This window comes from Gossypium arboreum, chromosome 10 (genome assembly GCF_025698485.1).
Source record: "Gossypium arboreum isolate Shixiya-1 chromosome 10, ASM2569848v2, whole genome shotgun sequence".
NCBI lineage: Eukaryota > Viridiplantae > Streptophyta > Magnoliopsida > Malvales > Malvaceae > Gossypium > Gossypium arboreum.
In genome coordinates this window covers 20868640-20892254 of record NC_069079.1, presented here as the reverse complement: position 1 = coordinate 20892254, position 23615 = coordinate 20868640, and the positions used below count along the sequence as shown (strand labels likewise).

Sequence of the window (23615 nt, the reverse complement as noted above, 5' to 3'; positions counted from 1 at the left end):
TACGGATCAAGTCAAATGAATTAATCGTCCGATTCAGAGTCAAATAACAAGTGAAGTCTAGGTGGATTTTTCCTTAGGTATTGTCTTAATTCAATCGTTTTTCCAAAAGTAATTCCCCAATTCTATTTTCTGTAAATTCTTAGTTAGTTAATTAGTTAGTTAAAACAAACCCCATTATTCTTAGGCTAGACAATAAAAAGACAGTCACTACTAGTACTTTTAGTTCCTTTGGGTTCGACAATCCGGTCTTGCTAAAGCTATACTACTGTTCGATAGGTACACTTGCCTTCATCGTGATAGTAGTCAGTTTCAAGAATGATTCATTATAAATATTTAAAACCTGTCACGAATATCATGTATCAATTGTGTTCTCTAATAAAAAAACAATACCGTTCTCCGTGTCATGGACTTCATCGTCGTAGTAAATAACAACACTAATATGTTCACTCATTTTCAATCAAATTATCTGTCAAAAGAAATTCAAAACAAAAAATATTATGCAAAAATATAATGATTCGTATAAATATTAATACGATAAATCAACTTATACCTTCTCAACTTCTTCAGTTTCTATTCTTCTGAACTTCTTCAATTTCTCTTGCTGTAACTTATGCAACAAGAGAATGAAATTTGGCTCATTAATAGTCGAAAGGATAGTGGGATGCACTGTCACCAACACTACTGAAAAGAGCGTCCAGCTGGGAGCTTTTTTAGTACTTTTGCTGACAGTGCATCCTGCGACGTTTTTCAACCCTAACTATTAGATTTCCCGTGAATCTCGAGATATTTTTTTTCAGATCCATCTTCTCAAAATTATTTTTTCAGAATCAACTGTACAGAAAAAACATTTAGCTTTAAGCTTTTTCTATACAATTGCTGGCTGTACAAAAAATAAAATAAAATCCATCTTAGCAAAATAATTTTTTCAGAACACATCACGTCAAATTTATTTTTGCATATCCCATCTTGTCAAATTTATTTTTTTCTAAAACAATACTTACCAATTAAAAAAATAAACCCTAAAACAAACCCTAATTAAATTTTTTAACCCTAAACTCTAATTTATTTTTTCAAAAACCATAACCCTACCCTAACCTTAAGCTCTAATATACAAATAACCCAAAAATCATAATCAAATATTGAGTAAAACGTGCCAACATCAATACATTTTACATTTTTACTAACACAGAGTAAAATGCACTAACATCAGCGCACTTTTGCAAACACGTGATAAAGCACTCCCATATTAGTTCACTTTTCTATATTTTTCCTTGAAAAAGTGTTCACGTCGAAACGTTTCACATTTTTTAAACTATTCTAATAAATAATTATTTTATTGACTGATTTCCATAAATAATGTTGAAAATGCATACATGTTTTTGTGCTCCCCAAAACTACCGCGAGAGTGCTGACGTTTGAATTTGGCGTGCTGTTGTTAACATTAAATAGGGAATCCCAGGACGCGATTTGTTGTAAAAATGGCAAAACCGTAATTAAAGAAAAACACTATGCCCCATTGGCAAAATCATTTTAATTTCCTTGTTTAAAATAAAGTTGTTAAAACAGAGAAGCGTTTTTTGCGTGACAATTTATTTGTTTAGTATCATTACCTGTGAAATTCTGTTCTCATTTTTCTTTCAAGAACTAAGCGAAAATGGCAGCAGAGGAAGGCCAAGTCTATGGTTGCCACACTATTGAATCATGGAACGAACAGCTTCAAAAAGGCAACGAATCCGAAAAATTGGTACTTTTTTTTAAAAAAAAATTCCAAAGCCTTTTATATGATCTTTTATTTTTATTTTATTTAGCGTTGATTTTCGGTTTTTTTTCCAGATCTGCTCTGTTTTCATTTGTTTCGTATGTATATATTATGATCTGGTTGTTCTATTTGCTGGGTGATTTGAATAATGGGTTCTAGATTTAGAATTTTAATATTAAAAAATTACCATCAGAAAAAGTTTATGGCATTAAGCTTTCCATTAAAAAAAAGCGATTTCCATCGTTGGTGAAGGTATCTCGCAGCGAATACTACCTTAATCAGTCTATATTACGAGAAGTATTATATGAAATTGTTATTCTACATCATCCTATCCCTATCCCTTTTCAATAGGGGATTATTTTTAGTATTTAAATTTTTTCTGAAGAAAAAATCTGTAAATTAGGAAGAAAAAAATCTGATTTATAATTCTCTTATTAGAAAGGGTGAATTCACAGTTTTATACAATCTATTATCCTATTTTACATGTTAAAACTTGGATTGGATGGAGATCGGGTGATTAATGTATACTGATACAGAGGCTACTTGAGTAACAAATAAATTGTTAGTATATGGACAGGCTTAATATTTATCCTCTTTGGTTGCATCTTTCCCTGTTATAAAGAACATTTACCAACAACTCAGTGGAGCAAAGCGGTAAATAAGCTCTCTATATATGTTGAGTGTATTTAGGTTTATAACTTATTTACAATTATTTTACAACAGTTGCTAGTAGTGACATAAACTGATAGGAATAAATTCGAGAGTAATGAATTTTAGGTTTGGTAGCTGTTCTTTTTTTTTTTTTTTTGTAAATAAAAAATATTTGTGTACCATATTTCTGTTAGAGCATTTGGTTATGAGTGGGTTTTCCGATACTCCCCTTTGAAATCAGATGCCATAGCCTGTTCACACCATATACTCTTTCTCCGGTAACCATTTTAAGCTTGTATATGTTTACGTTTTGCTTCATTGAACATTGTATATGAATTTTGAGCTACTATGGTAAATGAAGGTGGTGGTTGATTTCACTGCTTCATGGTGTGGACCCTGCCGTTTCATTGCACCTTTCCTGGCTGAACTAGCCAGGAAGTTCCCTTCTGTTACCTTTCTTAAGGTGGATGTGGATGAGTTGAAGGTAAACTTGAAATTGAACTTATCGATTCTATGCTTTCTGATGTGATAGATATACAGATTAAATGATCGAATTCGGGATTCTTTTTTTGTTGTTGTTGTTTTACAGGAAGTTGCTACCGATTGGGCAGTGGAGGCTATGCCGACTTTCATGTTCCTCAAGGAGGGGAAGATTGTAGACAAAGTGGTGGGAGCAAAGAAAGAAGAGCTTCAGCAGACTCTGTCAAAGCATATGGCTGTCCCCAGTACTAGTTCAGCTTGATTTTATGATAATTATTAGTTCAACTGTTTTTAATCTTTCATGTTTGGAGGAACTTGACCTCATGATTATGTCCTGCTACATCTCTTATGTTATTAGACCTTAAGTTTCTTTATCTATGGATCTTTCATTTTCTTTAAAGCATGCATATATTATCAGCGTTTTTCATTCTTTATATTATCTAGTATACGTTTCTTAAACCATCTTCTAGCGTTTTAGCTTTCAAATCTTGAAAAATTTACTTTTCATATAATAGATGACCATGTTAAAAAAAAATAAAATCATTACAAATAAATATCAATGATCTTTCTGGCATTTGTTATGCGCATATTTGATATCAAATTCTCTTGCAAAAATAACTATAAATAGCCTAGTAATTAATGTCAAATCTCTATCAAGCAATTATAGCATCATGAAAGTGAAACTGGTTACAAGACCAACCACGTGCACAGCACTAAAATGCAACCGGTTTTCAACTTCACATGCCGCAGGCAACTGTTGCTTTCTCCACGTTGTTGTAAAATGTTGTTAATTTGGTTATAGCTAGTGCCTCTCCATAAAGTGATGTTCTTGTGGACTTCGTTATATGAACTTCTACATAATCACCAAAAACTGGGTTCTGTTTGCTGTACCCTTGATTATCTCGATCTAGCAAAGGGAGATTAACAAATGAAACTCTATGGCCTCTATTGCTTTTGCCCACAAGCTCTGTATCTGGAGCTTTCCTGTTTGGTCCTTCGACCAGCACAAGTTGGATGGTTCCTACCTGAGAGTCGTAACGCTGGCCAGTAGTCTCATGGAAAGCCTTAATAAGTTCACTAAGCCTCCTTTGCTTGACTTCTTCAGGAACGTCGTCCGAGTAGTTTCTATGGGCATGAGTTTTCTGTCTCACGCTGTATGCAAATATGTATGCCATATCATAACCAACAGCCTTTATTAGGCTTAGTGTGTCAGCGTGTTCCTCCTCTGTCTCCCCACAGAAACCTGCCAAAAGAAATCCAGATAATTTTGAAAATGCAGACCAAAAACAGGTGAACTGGAGCATAAATTTGAAATTGACACTATTTAACACTAATTGACACGATAATAAGCTTCTCCAAAAGATCCAACATCACAAATCCCAGATGACATTTATATCAGTTTATTGCAACCCTTTATGTAAAAGAACAGGAAATTGATTTCAATTTAAGCTTTAAGTAATATTCCAGGCAATGTAGATGGTAGAACATTAATCTAAAACTTAACAGGGTGGTTAACTTTATATTAACTGAACTTAATAGGGTGGTTAACTTTATATTAACCGAAATAGTAAGACCAGAATAACTTAACAAACCTTACCGCATATAAAATCACTGCTTATTCCGACGTCTGGAATGATTCTGCGTATCTTCTGAACGAGCTCTAGATAAGACTCTCTACTATACCCTCGCCGCATTCTTTCAAGTACTGTGGTACTTCCTGTTTGTGCAGGCAAATGTATACACTTACAGATATTATGGCGGTCTCGCATCACATAAAGCAACTCATCTGGAAAATCTTTAGGGTGTGGGGATGTATATCTGAACCTCATCTCCGGGAACTCAGTAGAAAGTCGATCTAAGAGATCAGCAAAACGTAAGCCCATGTTTTTCACTTTGCACATGCTTTTAAACCCTTCGCTCAACGCCCAATTATTTCCAGGTTCAATTTCATTTTCACTTCCAGATGCATCATTATAACTATTCACATTCTGTCCAAGGAGTGTTACCTCCTTCACACCTTCTTTCCAAAGCTCCCCTACCTCCTTCACAATAGACTCCACGGGACGAGACCTCTCTCTACCTCTAGTAAACGGAACAATACAAAACGAGCACATATTGTTACACCCTCTCATCACCGACACAAAAGCCATAACTGCATTTTTCGAAATCCTAACAGGACTAATATCCGCGTATGTCTCTTCAAGCGAAAGAAGAGTGTTAATCCCTTTCTGACCGTAATCAACCTCTTCCAACAACCTCGGCAAATCTCTATAAGCATCGGGTCCACATACCACATCAACCATCTTATCAGCATCCAGAATTTTATCCTTTAACCTTTCAGCCATACATCCTAAAACCACCACTTTTGGCGGCCGCAACGACTGCGCCCTTCCTGAATCTACATTACTCTTCCAACACCTCTTCAAAAACCAAAAATAGTTAAGCCTTTGCCACACTTTTTGCTCAGCGTTGTCCCTTATCGCACAAGTATTAATAAATATAATCTCAGCATTCTCAGGAACTTCCACTGTTTCACTGTATCCAGCATTCTTCATAATTGAAAGCACAATTTCCATATCATTTATATTCATTTGACATCCATACGTCTCATGATAAATTCTACCTTTCGAGGCAACTTCCGAAACTGATTCGTCAGTAGGAAAAATACTAAAAATTCAAAACAAAAAATAAAATTAAGGATTTGAATTTAAAAAATATTGCTTTGTTGTGCATTTTTACACATAATTTTCATGCATAAAACACAAATGTAATATTTACGAGAAAAAGAAACAGAAAAATAAGCGAAAATAAATTGGACTGTCTTACCGGGGCGGTGGTTGAGAGGCCATGAGGGAAGACTGAGCTATGAAATGATGGAGAGTGGGGAGATCGGCGTTGAGGAGGTGGTGAGATTGTGAGAAGCTTCTGGAAACATCGAGAGCGAAGGATTTTCTGAGTGGCTTGTGAGAGAAATGGCGATGAGAATTGGAATGGGAAGCGAAAGGCTTCGAGGGGAAGAATCTTAGAGAGTTGAAACGGCATCGTCGATGGATTCTGAAGCAGCAGCCAGGTTGGCTGAAAATGGAGGCCATTGGAGCCACTTCTTTTGTGTGACTGCTCTGTGTTTGATTCTCCAACGCAAACTGGATATGGCGGCAGGGGAAAGGGAAAAGGCTCAAAACGCTGCGTTTTGGTCTAAGCGAACTGCAACGGGGATATTACGGTCATTTTGATTTTGGTGAATATATATGGTATAATTCCGTTGAATTTCATCCCTTTACTTTAAAAACATTTGAGAAGTTAGCCTTTCTACTTTAATTTATCAAAATTTAGTCCTTATGTATTAAACCAACAATTTTCATGGAAGGAATTAGAAAAAATTAATAATCCAACAATTTATATGCAATATATTATAAAAAATCAGTAGTTTAAGTTCGCGTGTTTATCAAAATTTGGACTAACTTTTTAATTTCTATAAAATACAAGGATTTAATACTAACAAATTAAAATTTAATGACTAAATTAAAAATTTCATAAAGTATAGGATGACATTCAAAGTTAGACCTTTGTGTATATATTGTAAAGAATGCGTATGCGTGTACGAATACAACTTTCGCGGATTGGATTGACACAGCGGACCCAGAAAAGGAAAAGGGAAATTGAAAATGGAGAAGTGGAGAGCTACAAGCAATCTCCGGCGATCATTGAAATCGATTCTCAACCGTCAATTAAGTTCTGTCTCAGGTTTTATCCGCTGCATTGAGCTCAACTCCTTTGAATATTTGAATCTTTCACTAGAAATTTTGAGTATTGTTTTAAGAGTTATTCTTATTGCTTAAAGGCCACTATGTTTTTTTAACAGAATTTAGATATTTAAATGAAAAAAGGAGCTGTCAATCGAGCTTCAATCTGATCAGAGATTGCAAAAGTCTAGGACAAGTGAATGCGATTCAGCACAGATGTTTCAGTTCAGCGTCGACACTTGTTCAGAGAAACCCTTCATTTTCGACGTTAAATTTCGATGACATTAGTTATTTTAAGGGGTTGCTGGGAGAAAAAAGTGTTATTCAAGATGAGGACAGACTCGAAACTGTAAATACGGATTGGATGCATAAGTACAAAGGCTCCAGTAAGCTTTTGCTTCTGCCTCGAAGTACTGAGGAGGTTCACTTTCTCAATTTTCGGTCGTCGATCTTTTTTGTATCTTCTCCGGTACTAAAATCAAGGCCTTCTTATATGTTTTTTACACCTAATTTTATATTGCAGGTGGCACAGATTCTCAGATATTGTAATTCAAGGTGTTTGGCTGTTGTTCCTCAAGGGGGGAATACTGGTCTTGTTGGTGGTAGTGTGCCTGTTTTTGATGAGGTAATGCCAATTGTTGATCAATAATCTATTGTCTGATACTTATTTCGGTGGAGGCTTTCTTCTTGTCTTTTATTTAAATGATTTTCTTTGCTGATTTAATTCATCAGGTGATTGTCAATGTTAGTTCAATGAATAATATCATAAGTTTTGACAAGGTATGCTTTTATGCTATTTCTCTGTTCGTTTCTTCCGTATTCTGTTTTTTTTTTCCCAAGTATAAACACATAAGGACCTTTCATTTTGAATCATGATTCTGCCGTTGTGGATCTTAGTTACCAGAATTCATGATGGACTTTATGAAGTTCATTCTTGGACTTTATGAACAAAGAAGAATAACACCTAGTAATACTGATCAATTAAGAATTCTGAATGAAACCACTTTCTAAAAGAAAAGAAAACTCCCCACACCATATATATGAAGGATTTTTGTATGCTATATTTCAGGTCAGTGGTATATTGGTATGTGAAGCAGGGTGCATACTAGAAAATCTTATCTCTTTCCTGGACAACCAAGGGTACTTGCTACTGTCAATGTCTCTCTTCTTTCTTGATGGACCCATAATGTTGTTTGACACTCAGTGCAGACGTTTACCCCTATATTTTATATCTGTTGATATTGATTTGTCTTCACTCATGCTAAACAAACAAATGGTTTGTTTCAGATTTATTATGCCTCTGGACTTGGGTGCAAAAGGAAGTTGTCAAATTGGTGGAAATGTTTCAACTAATGCTGGTGGCTTGCGACTTGTACGTTATGGTTCGCTTCATGAGAATGTACTTGGTGAGAAATCTGCTCGTTAATTGGACTTCGAATTCGAATTTTGTTCTTTTTCTTCAATCCCTCCTCCCCCTCCCCCCCCACCCCGGGTTCGGCCCTTAATTCTTCCTGTATAGTCATACAGAATTGAGATAGGTCTGCCAACCGGAAAGGAAAAATGCAAAAGAGCCTGCTGTTTGTTATGCATGGTACACCTGCTAATAGGAAAAGTTTAGGGTGTTTCATTTTCATCAACTAGTTATGCTATGTTATTCATATTTATTGTTGTACTTGAGAACTATAGTTGCTTAGGCAAGTCTCAAGTATTTTCAGTTTCTTCTTGGTGCTTGAAACTTATTCTCTAAAAGAAAAAGAAACATGAATCTCTGGAGATGGATTAATGTTAACGTTGGAATTATGTGAAACATCTTGAAGTTGAAGAACTGAATAGTCTAGCCACTTAACTGTTACTAATAGGTTCCAGTATTCAAAGACCTACTGTCAACTTATCTTGCAACTTATCGTTCCCATAACATTGTAGGTCTTGAAGCAGTTTTAGCTAATGGTGATGTGCTTGATATGCTTGGGACTTTGCGTAAAGATAATACTGGGTATGACCTGAAGCATTTGTTTATAGGTGGGCACCTTTAGTAGTGGCTTGAAGCAAATTTATTTTTCAGTAGTGTATTCAACTTCCTATATATTTCTTCTATTGGTGTAGGAAGTGAAGGATCTCTGGGAATTGTAACTAAAGTTTCTATATTGACCCCTCCCAAGCTGTCTTCAGTAAATATAGCTTTTCTTGCATGCAATGATTATTCTAGCTGCCAGGTTTTATCAGCTTCCAAAATATCCTTTCTTGGGATCAATTATGCTAAACTAATGCAGAATAATTCATCTGCTTACCATTTTCTTTCATCTGTTCACCAGAAACTTCTCATGGAAGCAAAAAGAAAACTTGGGGAGATTCTATCTGCTTTTGAATTCTTGGATACGGAGGCAATGAACCTGGTTAGCTTTCTGTGGCATATTGCAATTCTTTTCCCAGTCTGCGCATCATATAGCTATTCCTTTTTTGCTGTTAAAGTCCTTTTGACTTTCATATTTTGACTGGACTAAAGGGTCTTTGAAAACTGTTTCACTGATTATTAATGTATAGCCCTGCAAGGTCTAATTTTCTTTATTGTTGAAAGGAGGTTGGAACAAAAGCACTGCTATTTTTTAATATATAGTCTCTATTTTCTTCCTACTTATTGTAATATATCTGCCAGGTTTTGCATCAATTTGATGGAGTTCGGAATCCATTACCTGCCTCCATGCACAACTTCTACATTCTGATTGAGACAACGGGCAGTGATGAATCTTACAATAGGTATCTTTATTAGTTGGTTCTTGTTGATAATAGGAATCCTTTTCTCTTGTATATTCCAAGAGAAAAATTTACATGGCTATTTATGCTAAAAGAGTAGGCCTAACTAAGGAAACATAATCAATACATTAAATCAATAATCCTAATTTTAAGCTAATCTAATCCCTAAAAAATCAGTAATGAGATTAGCTGAGATAAGCTGTCAACACTCCCCCTCAAGTTGGTGCATAGATGTCACACATGTCCAATTTGCAAACCAAATTATGATAGCTTTCGTTGCCAGGTCCTTTAGTGAACATATCAACTAATTGCTTGTCAGAGGCTACATGACTTAAGCCCAAGATGTCAGCAGTCAACTTTTCTTTGATGAAGTGTCGATCAATTTCTATGTGCTTTGTTCGATCATGTTGTACTGGGTTTTGGGCAATACTAATGGCGGCCTTGTTGTCGCAATATAAGGATAATTTTCCTTTATTCGAAAACTTTAATTCCGCCATAACTTCTAATAACCACAGTAGCTTGCAAATACCTTGAGCCATGACTCTGTATTCTGCTTTAGCACTTGACTGAGCAACCACAATTTGATTCTTGCTTCTTCAAGTGACTAAGTTTCCTCCCACAAGTGTGCAATATCGAAATGTAGACCTCCTATCATTCAGAGATTCAGCCCAATCTGCATGTCTAAAAGTTTCTATCTGGAGATTACCATGTTTAGAAAAGAGGAGACCTTTTGCTGGGGCAGACTTTAGGTAGCTTAGAATGCAAAAGACAACTTGCATATGAGACTCTTGAGGATCATGCATAAACCGACTTACCAAACTGACTGCATATGCTATGTCAGGTCTAGTGTGTGAAAGATTAATGAGTTTACCAACCAGTCTTTGATATCTCTCTTTATCCACCGACTCTCCTTTCTAACTTACAACTTATGATTGCTTTCTATAGGTGATTCTATTGGTTTGCATCCCATCATACCTGTCTTAGTCAAGAGGTCTAAGATGTATTTTCTTTAAGATATGAAAATTCTTTTCTTTGATCTGGTAACTTCAATTCCCAGGAAATATTGTAAGTTCCCTAGATTTTTTATTTCAAATTCTCGAGCCAAACATTGTTTCAGTCGAGCCATTTCTTTATCATCGTCTCTTGTCATCACTATGTCATCAACAATACAATAAGAGGAGTGATCTTACCCTTGTGATGTTTCATAAAAAGGTTCTGATCGGCATTGCTTTGTTGATAACCAAAAGTAATCATAGCTTTGCAGAATCTATCAAACCATGCTCTGGGAGATTGCTTCAATCCATACAAGGCTTTCTTCAATTTGCATACTTTCTCTTGCGTTTTTGCATAATCAAATCCGGGAGGAATCTCCATATATATTTCCTCTTCTAAGTCTCCATGTAGGAATATTCACGTCAAATTGTTTTAGTTTCCAATCAACGTTGGCTGCACAAGATAACAAAATTCTGATGGTGTTCATCTTGGCAATAGGGACAAATGTCTCTTGATAGTTTACTCCATAAGTTTGAGTGAAGGCTTTAAGCAACCAATTTGGCTTTGTACCTTTCAATCGAACCATTAGACTTGTGTTTCACAATAAACACCCATTTGCATGCCACCGAATTCTTGTCTACTGGAGGAGTTACTAGCTCCCAAGTCTCATTCTTTACTAGTGCCTTCATTTCTTCAACCATGGCTTCTTTTTACTTGTGATCTTCAAATGCTTCACCCCAATCCCGTGGAATAGACACAGTGGAAAAATACAAGACAAAGGCTATATAGGTGGGGGACAACGAGTCATAAGAGATAAAGTTAGACATAGGGTGTCTAGTAAAGGATCTAACACCTTTTTTTTGGGCAATAGGTTTATCTAAATCATTAGGGGGTAACTCACCAGAAGAGGAAGATTCTAGGTTGCATGATGACTTCTTCTTTTCTAATCCTTCTTGAATACTTCTTTAAATTTGGTTTGTCCAAATGCCCAACAATCTCTTTTGAACAGTTGTTTCCCCCTGAACAATGGTGTTTTCTGGAATTAGGTTTTCAATAGTTACTGAGCTGGGTATCACTTCTCTCTCGTTGTGCTCCTCCTAAAAAGGTGATCGAGTTGTACCATAATAGAGCTTAGTTTTGCTGAATATAACATCCATACTAATGAAAGTTCTTCGTAAGGAGGATGATAACACTTATAACCTTTCTGTGTTGGAGAATACCTAATGAACACGCATTTAAGGGAAAGTGGATCTAATTTATCTGCTTTCCGGTCATGGATATAAAGGACACATCCAAATATCCTGGGAGGAACAATATAATTATTTTTACCTTGTAAAGTTTCCAAGGGACTTTTGAAATTAATGGTTTTGAGTGACATTCTATTAATAAGGTAGGCGCCTACAAGAATTGCGTCCTCTCAGAATGGTTTTGGAAGGTTCATGGAAAACATAAGAGATCTAGAGACTTCTAGCAAATGCCTATTTTTCCTTTTAGCAATCCCATTCTGTGAACTAGTATTGGGACAAGTTGTATGATGAATTATCCCATAAGACTCCAAATAAGTATCAAAATTGTACTCTGTAGTATTGCTAATTCTAAAAAATTGTATCTTAGCATCAAATTGAGTACATGCCATTTTATGAAATGATTGGAAGCATTTAAACACATCATTTTTCGATTTTAGCAAATACATCGAAGTCATCCTAGTGCGGCAATCAATAAAAGCAACAAACCACCGATTACCAAATAATGATGTATGTCGAGTTGGTCCCCAAACATCAGAATAAATTGTCAGAAAAGGAGTATTACTTCTATTATTTCTCAAAGGATAAAAAATTTTAGTGTGTTTAGCAAACTCACAAACTTCACAAAACAATGAATCAAATCAAGTCTTTGAAAATAATCCGGGTTATAACTTTTCCATAACAAAAAATATTCTTGGTTGATAATCTTGTTACCTCCAAAAAAACAAAAAAAGGGCTTGGACAGATTCACCACTGCTCTCCAACATGTATAAGTCATCATGCAATCTATCATTGCCAATCTTCTTCCCTGTTTGAAGGTCCTGGAATACACAAAATGATAAATAAAAAAAAAACACTCAATTTTGCAATTTAAGGTATTTGTGATGACACTAACAGATAAAAGGTTAACCGGAAAACGTGGAACACGTAGTATAGAGGATAGTTTAATATTGGGTATATAGTTGATGAACCTAATCCAGTTACAGAAGTAAAAGATCCATCAACTATCCTGACAATTTCTTTTGTTTGGCTTGGAAGTAGTTTAAAAAACTTTTAGAGGAACCTGTCATGTGTCTATTCTCACTAGAATTAATAATCCATGAGTCAGTATTAATATGAGTATTAAAGACATTAACTGACTTTACAAAATTGGATGTTATATTCGAGGGGTTATCATAAATAATAATTTTTTTTCTAAAAAAAATGCACCCAAGAGCCAATAACAGCAAGGAAGATCAGAGAAACACCAATAAAGCCAATGATGGTGGTCGGAGAATCAAACTCGACGGATGTAAGTTGCATGTGCTAGCGCGTGAGCAAGAATGCCGAAGTTGTGGGTGGCTCGTGAGAACAATGCGCAGGGAGTTTGGTCACTGGATTTTGAGGTTTCACCAGAGATGAGACTACGACTCTATTGAAGAGGGTGGTGAGAAAAAAAAAGGCTAAAAAATGGAGTACCAAATTGGATTTTCTAAAGTTCGGGAATTTCGAAAAATAGGCTCCCTAAATTTGGATTCTCAAGCTCTTGATATCATAGGAATCCTTTTCTCTTGTATATTCCCACAGAAAAGTTTACATGGCTATTTATACTAAAAGAGTAGGACTTACTAAGGAAACATAATCAATACATTAAATCAATAATCTTAATTTTAAGCTAATCTAATCCCTAAAAATCAGTAATGAGAGTAGTTGAGATAAGCTGTCAACAGTTCTTATTCATGTTTTGGTAATGAATTTTCTTTTTGTACATCTTTTCACCAGCCTTTATCTCTGGCAATCATAATAAGAGACGCACAATCTTAACTGAAGGTCAAATGATGGAACCTACCTCTTGAGTTGTAACTTCCTTTTGGATTTGTGGGTAATTGATGCTGTCAAATGATCTTTCATTAACCAATTTACTGACAGAAAAAATATGAATTTGGTTCTTAAGGCTTCTTCTCCTCCTAAATGAAAAAAAAAGAAAAGATTTAAGATCACTTGATGATTATACTATTTTTTGTGATTCCTTCAGATACCTATTTTCAGCTATCAGTGCCAATAATATCTACATTGAGTTCATAAATCATAAGAATTCTTGCAGGGAGAAACTTGAGGCCTTCTTACTTAGCTCGATGGAAGATGGTTTAATTTCTGATGGTGTTCTTGCACAGGACATAAACCAAGCATCCTCATTTTGGCGAATACGTGAGGTTCCCATTTTGATACCACATTTTTTTAATTGATAACCATCAGTGACACTGCCAATTTCATAAGCAAGGTTTTAACTGTAAGGTTCCTTCTCTTACATTGCAGGGTGTGCCAGAAGCATTGATGAAAGCTGGTGCCGTTTACAAATATGATTTGTCATTGCCTGTCGAAAAGATGTATGATCTTGTGGATGACATGAGAATAAGACTTGGTAAGCAAAGTTGTTACCATTTCTGTGTATAAAATATTTCTTTTCTAAGTAATTCAATGTGATTTTGTTGTTAGTAAATAACTCGTCCAGCATTTCACAGAATATAATCAAAGTCCGCTCTTTTATCTGCATGTTAAATTTTCAGGTGACATGGCCAAAGTAGTTGGATACGGTCACCTTGGGGATGGAAATTTGCACCTTAATGTTTCTGCTCCAGAGTACGATGATAAAGTAAGGTCCTTGCTTAAAACTTCGAGAATGCTCCCACAGTTTTATTTACCATCTGCAATATATTGTACAGATTTTAGAACAAATTGAACCCTATGTCTATGAGTGGACATCTAAACACCGAGGGAGTATCAGTGCTGAACATGGCTTGGGACTGATGAAAGCTAACAAGATTTATTACAGCAAATCTGCTGAAACTGTGAGCTTTCCTCTAAATAAAAAGATGCAACGAATTTCTCTGTTTGCTGGTTGTGTTTCTCCGAGTCATGGTTGTACTTCTTGTCTAAACTGAGAATCTGTTTGGATAGGTACAAACAATGGCTTCTATAAAAAAGTTGCTTGACCCCAATGGGATACTCAACCCATATAAAGTCCTTCCACACTCACTCAATTCTTAGAGCCGAGGCCGGGAAAACAAACACAACCGCGAAGTCTTCTCTATTTTTTCCACGTTCAGTGACTAGGGTTTTGAATGTGCAAAGAAAGAAGTCATGATGGAGGTTAGCTGAAATGGGCAAAGGGGGAAGAGCCGAGCAATTTCTATGAAGAATATTGGTTTGGCAGACAAAGGGCATCGCTTCTGATATGGTACATTGAATTTGGTATAATAATCAAATCGAATAAGATCAAAATGTGCAAATCACAAGTAAATGATACTAATTGCAAAAATAAGTTGGAACTTTGTTTAGCTTTTTTCTTTCTGTAATATGATATTGTATTATTTGATGTTGGTGTGTTGAATCTTTTGTAATGTGCACTGATCAAAATTGGGTTGTTTATAGGCTATATGTATTGCGGCACACAATATGTAGCTTTCCGAAAAAAGCTTATAGATAATCAGCTACCACGTATAGCTATTTCACCACTGAGTGCAAAACAATAAGATAGCAGAAAAATTATATGATCTTCGTATGGTACAATGTGAAGAATGTAAAAGAAAACTAAGAATAAAACAAAATATGCCTTCCTCAATCATTCCTTCTTTTTGGTCTTAACAATTTGAGTACATTCTCGTAAACAATAAATGTTATCGAAGAAGCAGGAACGTTTTTCAGAAGGTTTGGGGTTATCCCCTTGTAAAACCCGCGGATACCCTCGAACCTGCAAGTCCTCAGATGCAAATAAGATCAACTTACGGAGGAAAGACATTGCAAATTTTAATATGGATTAATGTTTATCCTCAGCAATAAGATGGAAAAATCGGGTTTCGGTATGTTCTCACCTGGCAGTTTCCTTCACAACATGCCAACTATTCATATATCTTGGAATTCCCTCTTTACTAGGTCTTTGCTGCAAATGATGAAGAGGTAATTTCAAATTACAGTCTTCAATAGAAACCAACAGTAAGTTGCGGATTATCTTCTCAAGTCAACTTCACTATCTATCCCTTTATTTCTTGGGGCTTGGCAGTAAAAGATACTGGTATGTGTCCGACACAGGAATATTTGACTGTCCTTGGAGGATTCCCATACTAATATCCTAACTAAAGAATTCCGATGACTCATTTGTATTCATAAATGAAAGATTTTGATTTTTACTTTACCTGTGCTCGAGTTCTAATAACCTGTAAAAAGAAAAACAAAAAGAAATCACCCTTGTAAGGCACCATGACCAGCCAGTTCAGAGAAGGTGAATAGATACAAAGGCCACTTATACCAATGAATACCTGAAATGGATATGTAATAAGAATTGCAGCAATTTTAGATGACCCCCCGAGCAGAGCATAGTCAAACGAGTTCTGTGCAAAATGGTAAAGACTGTTAGAAATCATTATCAGTTAACCACGAGGAGACAAAAAGATCTCGATAGCATCAAGTTCAAATTATCAAAGTCATGAAATATCTCATTTGTTTGAGTTTGTTAAACCATGCATGCCCAAGAACACAATAAACAGAGATACTCTGGGCATATGGCACCAGTCACGTGTTTGTACGACATCTCTTATGCATCAATCAAAAATATATTGTAAAGTAAATCCAAAGTTTATACAAACAGCCAAACAGGAATTGAATTTACATACCAACAAATTACTGGCACCTTCGGATTTCTGCTTTTTCTCTTTATAATCAACCATTATCCTACGAAGTTCCTCATATGCTGTGAACTGAATAGCTCCATGAGAAACCTGCTAAAGTCCAATTACGCAGTAAATTGCCAAAGTATAAGATTATGTCCAAAACTTATCTGGACATGGGTATGGGTAGACACGTGCTATTATGCTAAAGTCCAACTAAGTAGTACATAGCTCCGACTCTTCATTTTTCCTGAATTACTCATGTCCAAAACTTATCTGGACATGGATACGAGGATAGACTCCAAACACCAAAGGCTCTCCAAATACATGGAAAGCTGAAAAAAAGAATTGAACATGTGCGTGTTAGATACTTACATCTGAGTTAACATAGATATTACTTAAATAATTTAGTCTTATTTAGCTCTGAGAAATTCAAATGATGAAAAAAAAAAAAACCCACACATGATGTGAAAAGCAGGAGCAGAAATACGACTAAAGCAGCCAGCAAATTACCATTAACAGACCTGGACCAAGTCCTCTATAGAGTGCAGTCCATCCTTCCTCTCTCAGTATGGTTCTCAAGGCATCTGAAATAATTAAGACATAAAACAATATTGAGGAACTAGCAGCAACAGAAAAGGACATTAAATGCACCAGAAGCGATTTTGCACAGTTAAATATCCAACTGAAACCATTGAGGCACAAAAGGAGCTCATGTTGAAAAATATAAACACCTACGATCATCTATCATTTTCAAAAAGGGTTAAGTTCTCAACAATTCTGAAAATCATATCTGCTTAGTAGTGTTAAATCATCTACTGGAATATCAAATCGCACAAGAAATCTACAAAGGAAAAAGGTGTATCTTCTAAAAGTTCATGCATCAACATCTCTGCAGGACCAATGATATCAAATCATTTGCTTGCTAGTGCTTGGAGTCATAGTTAGTATGACTCACTACAGAAATGGTTATCACAGACTCAGAGCACATTACTAGCAAAATAACGTAAGATGAAGAGAAGACCATAAATGCCAGAATAACGTCGACTTTGATGAAGAGGGTTCTGGAGCTGCAATCTCGTTTTTATAAGCCAAATAGGATTTGTGCACAAGGAAACCTGAAGAACGGCACAGGATTGAAATTGTTAATAGAATACAAACTAAAAACTATATCAATTAACATAGATTAAAGGCCAATCCAACCTAGCATCAGCAGTGAGAACACGAGTACATAACTAATTTAACATCAATCGAAGGCCACAAGTTTGAAATTGTTAATAGAAAACAAACCGAAAACTATCTCAATTAACATCAATTAAAGGCCAATTCAACCTAGCATCAGCAGTGAGAATACGAGTAGCTGACTAATTCAAACCAAGACAACTCAAATAGTATCCAAATGCAGCAACATCTTGTGACATGCTATTGAAAGTTAGCATCTTAGACCATCCTAAATGGTTTTAAGCTTGGTTATTAGTAAATTTTACTGTTAAAAGAAAATTTTCTTTCAGCTGTGAACTTTGATATAATTAGTAAGTATGAACCTTCCATTTTTCCACCAAATCATTATTAGAAGTATATATACTCACCAAAGCTCCAGCCTCAGCAGCAGATGCGAGATGATGGCCAGAGCTAAGCTTCTCTTCTCTGTTTTTAGAATACCTTTGTTTAGCTCTGCCATAGCTACAGAGAATAATAATAGAACCTCAGGTTAATTGATTGTCATAAAACATTTTTCAACCAGGTAATAATCCATATATATATATATATATATATATATACACGTATGCCAACTAATGTACTGTAATCAAGCGTTTCAAAACACATAAAGCAAAAGGAGAAGCTTGTAACACGTAAATTTATAGTTGATACTTACAAGAAGAAATATAAACCCCATGAAACGGTGGATCCTAAAACTGCAGGAAGAAAGCCAGCATAAAGCCCTTTCAGACCCTACATGATCAACCCACAAATCTGTAAACCATCAAAAGAAAAAAAAAAGGGGATTTCGCAAAGAGAAACTGTAATCTCCAATGAAAGCTAGACACCAAAATAAAGTACCTAAGAGTACTAAGCAATTACGAATCAGTTAGAAATCACATAATTTCATGGTTACATGACTAATTAAGTAGCTTAAAAATGCTAATACTTGAGCAATACAATCTGATAAGCTAAAGTAAGAAGAAGAAAAAGGTGCGAACCTCTAAGCGAGTAATGGTAAAAATGGCGTGGGCGGTGTTCTTGTAAGCGGGGAAATTGGTGACTCGACCATCGTTAACTGTATAAAATTCAATCCAATCAGCGGCATAAAAGGCTGAAACATATTTGACTAAACTATGCGTATACAGAGAGAAAGGGAGATAGAAGAAAAGGAGGACCTTGAAATCTGGTACGAACGATGTCGAGAGGGTACATCGCGGCTACGGTGGCGAAACCCGCCACGGCCCCGGCGGTTGCAGTCTCCCATTGCCACTGAGATAGTGACATTTCATTCAAAAGAAAAAGGAGCGGCGGCTTGCACAAGCAAAAACAGGGTCGACCGCCGATCGCATCTCGCGCTACCGTTATTTCTGGTTCGTTTTATATGGGCTCCAAAGTTAACGTATATGTATATGTATACGTATTTGATTAATAAACAACAAAGTAAAAGTGGTCGGGCCGTCGGCCGCCACTTTGAATGAGCGGGCGAAGGATATAATATGAAGTTATGGTTATGGGTCATCTCATCAAGAAACAAAGGAACCACAATCCACTCCACCTTCTATTTTGGACTCTGACAAGTTGGCCCAAGCACAAGTGTTTCTTTTTCTTAATTGTCGACCCAACACATATATTTTGCTTCTTCTCCATCAATACATTGACTTTGGTTAATTAATAAAATAGGACCTTGCAAGTATTTGTATGGTAAAAATATCATACTAAGTACATGTATTATATTTTAGATTACATTTTATTTATCTATTTAAAAATAAGTAAATTAATCTCTATATATTACATAAAAATAAAATAATCCTTAAAATTGTGTTGTGAAATTCTCATTTTGGTGTTTCCCATATAAAGCATAATAACAAAAACATATAATTTTTACACCTTTATTCAATTTGAATCTCATTCTTTTCTTTGAAGAAAATTGATCCTTAACCTTTCACTAATGTGACACTATTTTGTTTTACAAATCTAATAAAAATTAATTTTAAAATTATAAAAATTAAAAAGTTCATCGAACCATAAATAAAAATATAATTCAGAAATTTTCAGGAAAAAAACTATTCAAAATTTAAAATATATGTACTTAAACATATAAAAATTATTTTTAAAAGTAGAACCGCAAAAGAACTTCTAAAAATTCAAAGAATCCAAAAATTATGAAAAAAAATTGTCATGGTTAAAAAATAGAAACTTAAAATCTTACTTAAGTAAGTAGTATTAAATATATGGGTAAACTACATTGCAAGTTACTCAACTATACTTAAAATTTTTGACCACTCAACTATAAAAATTATAAAATTATTACTGAAATTATCGCATTTATTTTTATCCAATTATGTTAACCATCCAATTCGTTAACTATTATTAACTTTGTCATAAAAAAATGACGTGGCAATTTTAAAATGTCATAGAAAAATGACATTACAATTCAAAAATTGACATGATAACAAACTTAACTCTCAACATTTTACACATGTCAATTTGGTCATAGTTATTTAGTAGCTGCCTCGAAGTACAGATGCCTCCATATGTTTCGAATCATGATAACCCTCAATACATCCAAAGGACTACCCTCCGAAGAGCATCGAACTGCTCAATACTAAACACATCCCTTAGGGCTTGTTTGACTAATCCATAGTGTCAGGAGGAAGCGTCCAAGTAGCATGGGCGGATTTAGGGGGGCTAGCAGGGGCCCCGGCCCCCTAAAATGTAAAATTTTTATTTAGCCCCTTAATTTTTTTGAAAAAATTTTAATTAGTAAATGTAAAATTGCACTTTGGCCCTCCCCTAAAATTATAAAAATTCAATTTAATCCTTTAAAAATTATAAAGATATATGCTATAAAAAATTAAAATTTCATTCGGCCCCCCTAAAAATTTGTTCTGCCTTCGCCCCTACTAATTAGTAGGAAAAGTGAAGTCCTTAGGGAATCTATGCTCCACTAAGATGTACTTGGTTCAATCCAATCCCAGGTTACTAACTTTCCCAAACACTAAAAGCTCAACGTGCCTTCCCTAATGCTTGGTGAAACACACTAACTCAGGGTTCGTCGTTTGGTTCAAAGGGGCCAGGCTATACAAGTTTTGAAAATGTACGTAAGAGAGGAACCCTATCCTATTGGCAACAAAAAATAAGGAACTCCATTAAGAGGCACCAAAAAGCTGCCTCGATGCAACCTCGTAGAAGTTCAACATTTCGTAAATAAACTCGTGTGGGGGTAGATGGAACCCAACTTCCAGAACGTACAAAGGTAAGAAGAACCCAAGCTTCCTATCGTGGTGCTTCAGTCCACAGGTTGTACCCAGCTCAAGTTTGTCACGGAGGATACTAAATTTGAATTCATAGTTATTTAGTAACAACCCTCCACACTACAACCGTAACAGCCTGTTTTTAGTCAAATCGGAATAGTGATTTCAGAACCACAAATCTAAATTCAAAATATTTATTTTATTATTATTTTAATGTTTACAGCATGATATAATGTATGTGTAAGAATTTTGTGAAGAAATTTTATCATTTAGATGGTCAATTTGATAAAAAGGACTAAATCGCGTAAAGTGTAAAAGTGTTGTTCTATTGGTTAAAGGTGTCAAATGCATATGAAATTTAATAATGGAGGTCCTTAAGTAGTAATTGGACCAATGATAAGGTTATTGGACATTTATTTCCATGGTTTATGTGAAATAATAATGTTTTATTAAAGGTTAATAATGTAAATTGTTAAATAAAGATTAGTTAAATAAAACAATAGTTTTTATCATCTTCCATTATCTTTCATCCACCAAAAATTAAATTGAGGAAGCCATTAACAAGCTTAAAGCTTTCAGCCCTGTATTCTTGATCATGTAAGTCCATTTTTGACTCGGTTTTTAATGATTTCTACGTTTTTGAGATTGTTGCTTTGTATTCTAGCTAGCCCGTACCTTAAATTTTGAAACTGATAAAGATTTATCATGTTTCCATTGTTTAATGCTTGAGTAACTTGATGGGTTATTATAGGTTTGGAAGGTTTAATATTAGATTAATAGCTCTTATAAAGTGATTTTTGACAAAAATGTCAAAAAGGGATTAAATTGAGAAAATGCGAAATGTGGTCATTAAAAGTGTGAATAAATTGAAAATATGGACTCCTAGTAACATTTATTAAATTTGGATAAGCATGGGTTTGTACTGAATTGCATGAATTTGCAATTTTATGTGATAAGGACTAAATTGTGAAAATGTGAAACATTAAGGGAAAATGTGTAAAATAGCCCTAATGTGTGTTTTGGATTGAATTGAATAAATAGAAGAATAAATAAGTTGATTTTTATTACTTATAGATTAAGGAAAGAGGAATTTAGACTTAGATCGGGGGAAAAAGTAAAATAATTAAATAGTCAGTTTGTTTCGTCATATCCGTACACGAGGTAAGTTCTTATAATTGAACTTAAATGTGTATCTATTTATTTGATGGATGAAATTAATATAGTATTTATTCTAATAGATAATTGTGGAGATATTAAATATAGTGTACGGTTTAAGTAAACGAGATGCTGAATAAGACCATAGCTGGGCTATGACAAATTGGATAATAAGACCATAACCAGGTTATGGATGTGAATGTAAGACCATGGCAGAGCCTTGGCAATGTATGTGTAAGACCATAGTTGGACTATGGCATCGGAAAAATCGAAGTATTTGTATCGTAAGCATTTATAAGCTAGAGTGGTTTGATAAGAAAATTGTTGAGAAATAGATAAGTATCGGTACAGGTATGTACGAAAAACTAATTCAAGTAATGAGTTAGAAGAAGTTGAGAATTATTGAGTTATGATACTGATAAACTTTATGTTAGCTCATTGTTTGATGCTTTAAATGTTAATTATGTTATCCATTTTGAAATGTTAATGAATGTTGTGATTATTTCATATTTACATACGAACTTACTAAGATTTATAACTTACTTTGTTTAATTTTCAATGTTTTATAGTTTTATGAAGCTAGCTCGGAATCGGGGATCATCAGGGACTTCATCACACTATCGGACATCTATTTTGGTACTTTTGAAGTTGTGTATATATGGTATATGGCATGTATAGGCTTGTGTCATTTTGGTATTTTTGATGAACATATATTTAGGCCATTTGAGTTCGCTTGTGATGATGAATTTGTTAATGTATAAAGATGTGTAAGTGGCTTTGTTTTGTAATAGCTCGATTTAGACCCTAATTAGAACGGTGGTTTCGGGACCACGAATCCGAGTCAGAAAAATATTTTAAAATTTATTTTCTGTGTTTATTGTGTGTGAATTAGCATGTGTGAAATTTTCGTGATTTAATTTTATTGTTTGAGTGTCTGATTAAATAAAAGGACTTAATTACGTAAATTAAAAATTTGATAGCTTAAAACATAAGGGTTGAACTATCAATGGCTTTTTAAATTGGAGTATTTATGTTGTAAATATTCCATTAGTATAATGGTTGGATGGTAATAGGCATATTTTATAACGGTTTTATATTAATTTCAAAAGGTTAAATTTGTAAAATAGTTAATAACTTATATATGTTATAATAAAACATATAATTAAATATTAATGTTCATATTCTTGTTTCATCCACCAAAATAACAAATAAAGAAAGAAAATAAAAAGAAGCTAGGGTATTCGATACTTTGGAAGTTCAATCAAGGTTCGTTTTTGCTCGGTTTTTGATAATTTTTACGATTTTGAGATCGTTGCTTCGAGTACTACAAAACCCATGCTTGAATTTTTAATTTTGGTGAATATTTTGAGTTATGCCATTGCTGAGAGCTTATGATTTTTGTTGTTTGATGATGAAATATGAAAGATATATTTTAGATTAACATATTTTGTATTGGAGTTTTTGATAATTTTGAGTAAATAGGACTAAATTGAAAAAATAATAATTTGAGGGAATAAAATGTGAAATAAATGAATTATATGGGCTTGTATAGACATGGGTAATATTCGGCCTAGCTTGGGTATGGAGAAATTTGGTGTATTTTGTGTTTTGTGCAATAGGGACTAAATTGTAAAAATTGTAAATGTCAGGGGTAAAATGATAATTTTTCCATATATGTGTTTTTGGACTAAATTTAATGAAAATATGTTTGAATGAACTTAATTTGAATATGTTTAGAT

The 23615-nt window shown here is 34.5% G+C and overlaps 4 protein-coding genes across 5 annotated transcripts; 2 read left to right on the top strand and 2 right to left on the bottom strand.

Annotated features, from left to right (window-relative positions):
- The first annotated feature begins 1547 nt into the window (after positions 1 to 1547).
- Positions 1548 to 3290, top strand: LOC108489405 (thioredoxin H-type). The gene is made up of 3 exons (XM_017793942.2): positions 1548 to 1744; positions 2772 to 2894; positions 3000 to 3290. The coding sequence occupies exons 1-3, from the start codon at positions 1655 to 1657 to the stop codon at positions 3150 to 3152; spliced, it is 366 nt and encodes a 121-aa protein (XP_017649431.1). The 5' UTR covers positions 1548 to 1654; the 3' UTR covers positions 3153 to 3290.
- LOC108489404 (CDK5RAP1-like protein) lies at positions 3027 to 6101 on the bottom strand. The gene is made up of 3 exons (XM_017793941.2): positions 5717 to 6101; positions 4488 to 5557; positions 3027 to 4133 (listed from the first exon to the last, which is right to left on the bottom strand). The coding sequence occupies exons 1-3, from the start codon at positions 5980 to 5982 to the stop codon at positions 3628 to 3630; spliced, it is 1842 nt and encodes a 613-aa protein (XP_017649430.1). The 5' UTR covers positions 5983 to 6101; the 3' UTR covers positions 3027 to 3627.
- Positions 6102 to 6463: 362 nt separating this feature from the next.
- LOC108489317 (D-2-hydroxyglutarate dehydrogenase, mitochondrial) lies at positions 6464 to 15055 on the top strand. The gene is made up of 15 exons (XM_017793765.2): positions 6464 to 6634; positions 6753 to 7054; positions 7157 to 7258; positions 7366 to 7413; positions 7703 to 7773; positions 7921 to 8039; positions 8557 to 8652; positions 8737 to 8846; positions 8946 to 9026; positions 9287 to 9387; positions 13705 to 13813; positions 13917 to 14022; positions 14168 to 14253; positions 14324 to 14449; positions 14559 to 15055. The coding sequence occupies exons 1-15, from the start codon at positions 6556 to 6558 to the stop codon at positions 14646 to 14648; spliced, it is 1626 nt and encodes a 541-aa protein (XP_017649254.1). The 5' UTR covers positions 6464 to 6555; the 3' UTR covers positions 14649 to 15055.
- LOC108489318 (folate transporter 1, chloroplastic) lies at positions 14751 to 18963 on the bottom strand. 2 transcript variants are annotated; one of them, XM_017793768.2, is made up of 11 exons: positions 18643 to 18963; positions 18466 to 18542; positions 18141 to 18217; positions 17854 to 17947; positions 17289 to 17382; positions 16778 to 16851; positions 16271 to 16378; positions 15917 to 15988; positions 15794 to 15814; positions 15473 to 15540; positions 14751 to 15351 (listed from the first exon to the last, which is right to left on the bottom strand). In XM_017793768.2, exons 1-11 carry the CDS (start codon positions 18749 to 18751, stop codon positions 15219 to 15221), a joined length of 927 nt encoding a protein of 308 aa, XP_017649257.1. In that variant the 5' UTR covers positions 18752 to 18963; the 3' UTR covers positions 14751 to 15218. The 2 variants fall into 2 exon arrangements, with proteins under 2 accessions (XP_017649257.1, XP_017649258.1); XM_017793769.2 differs by having other exon boundaries at positions 16271 to 16375.
- Between the last annotated feature and the right edge of the window lie 4652 nt (positions 18964 to 23615).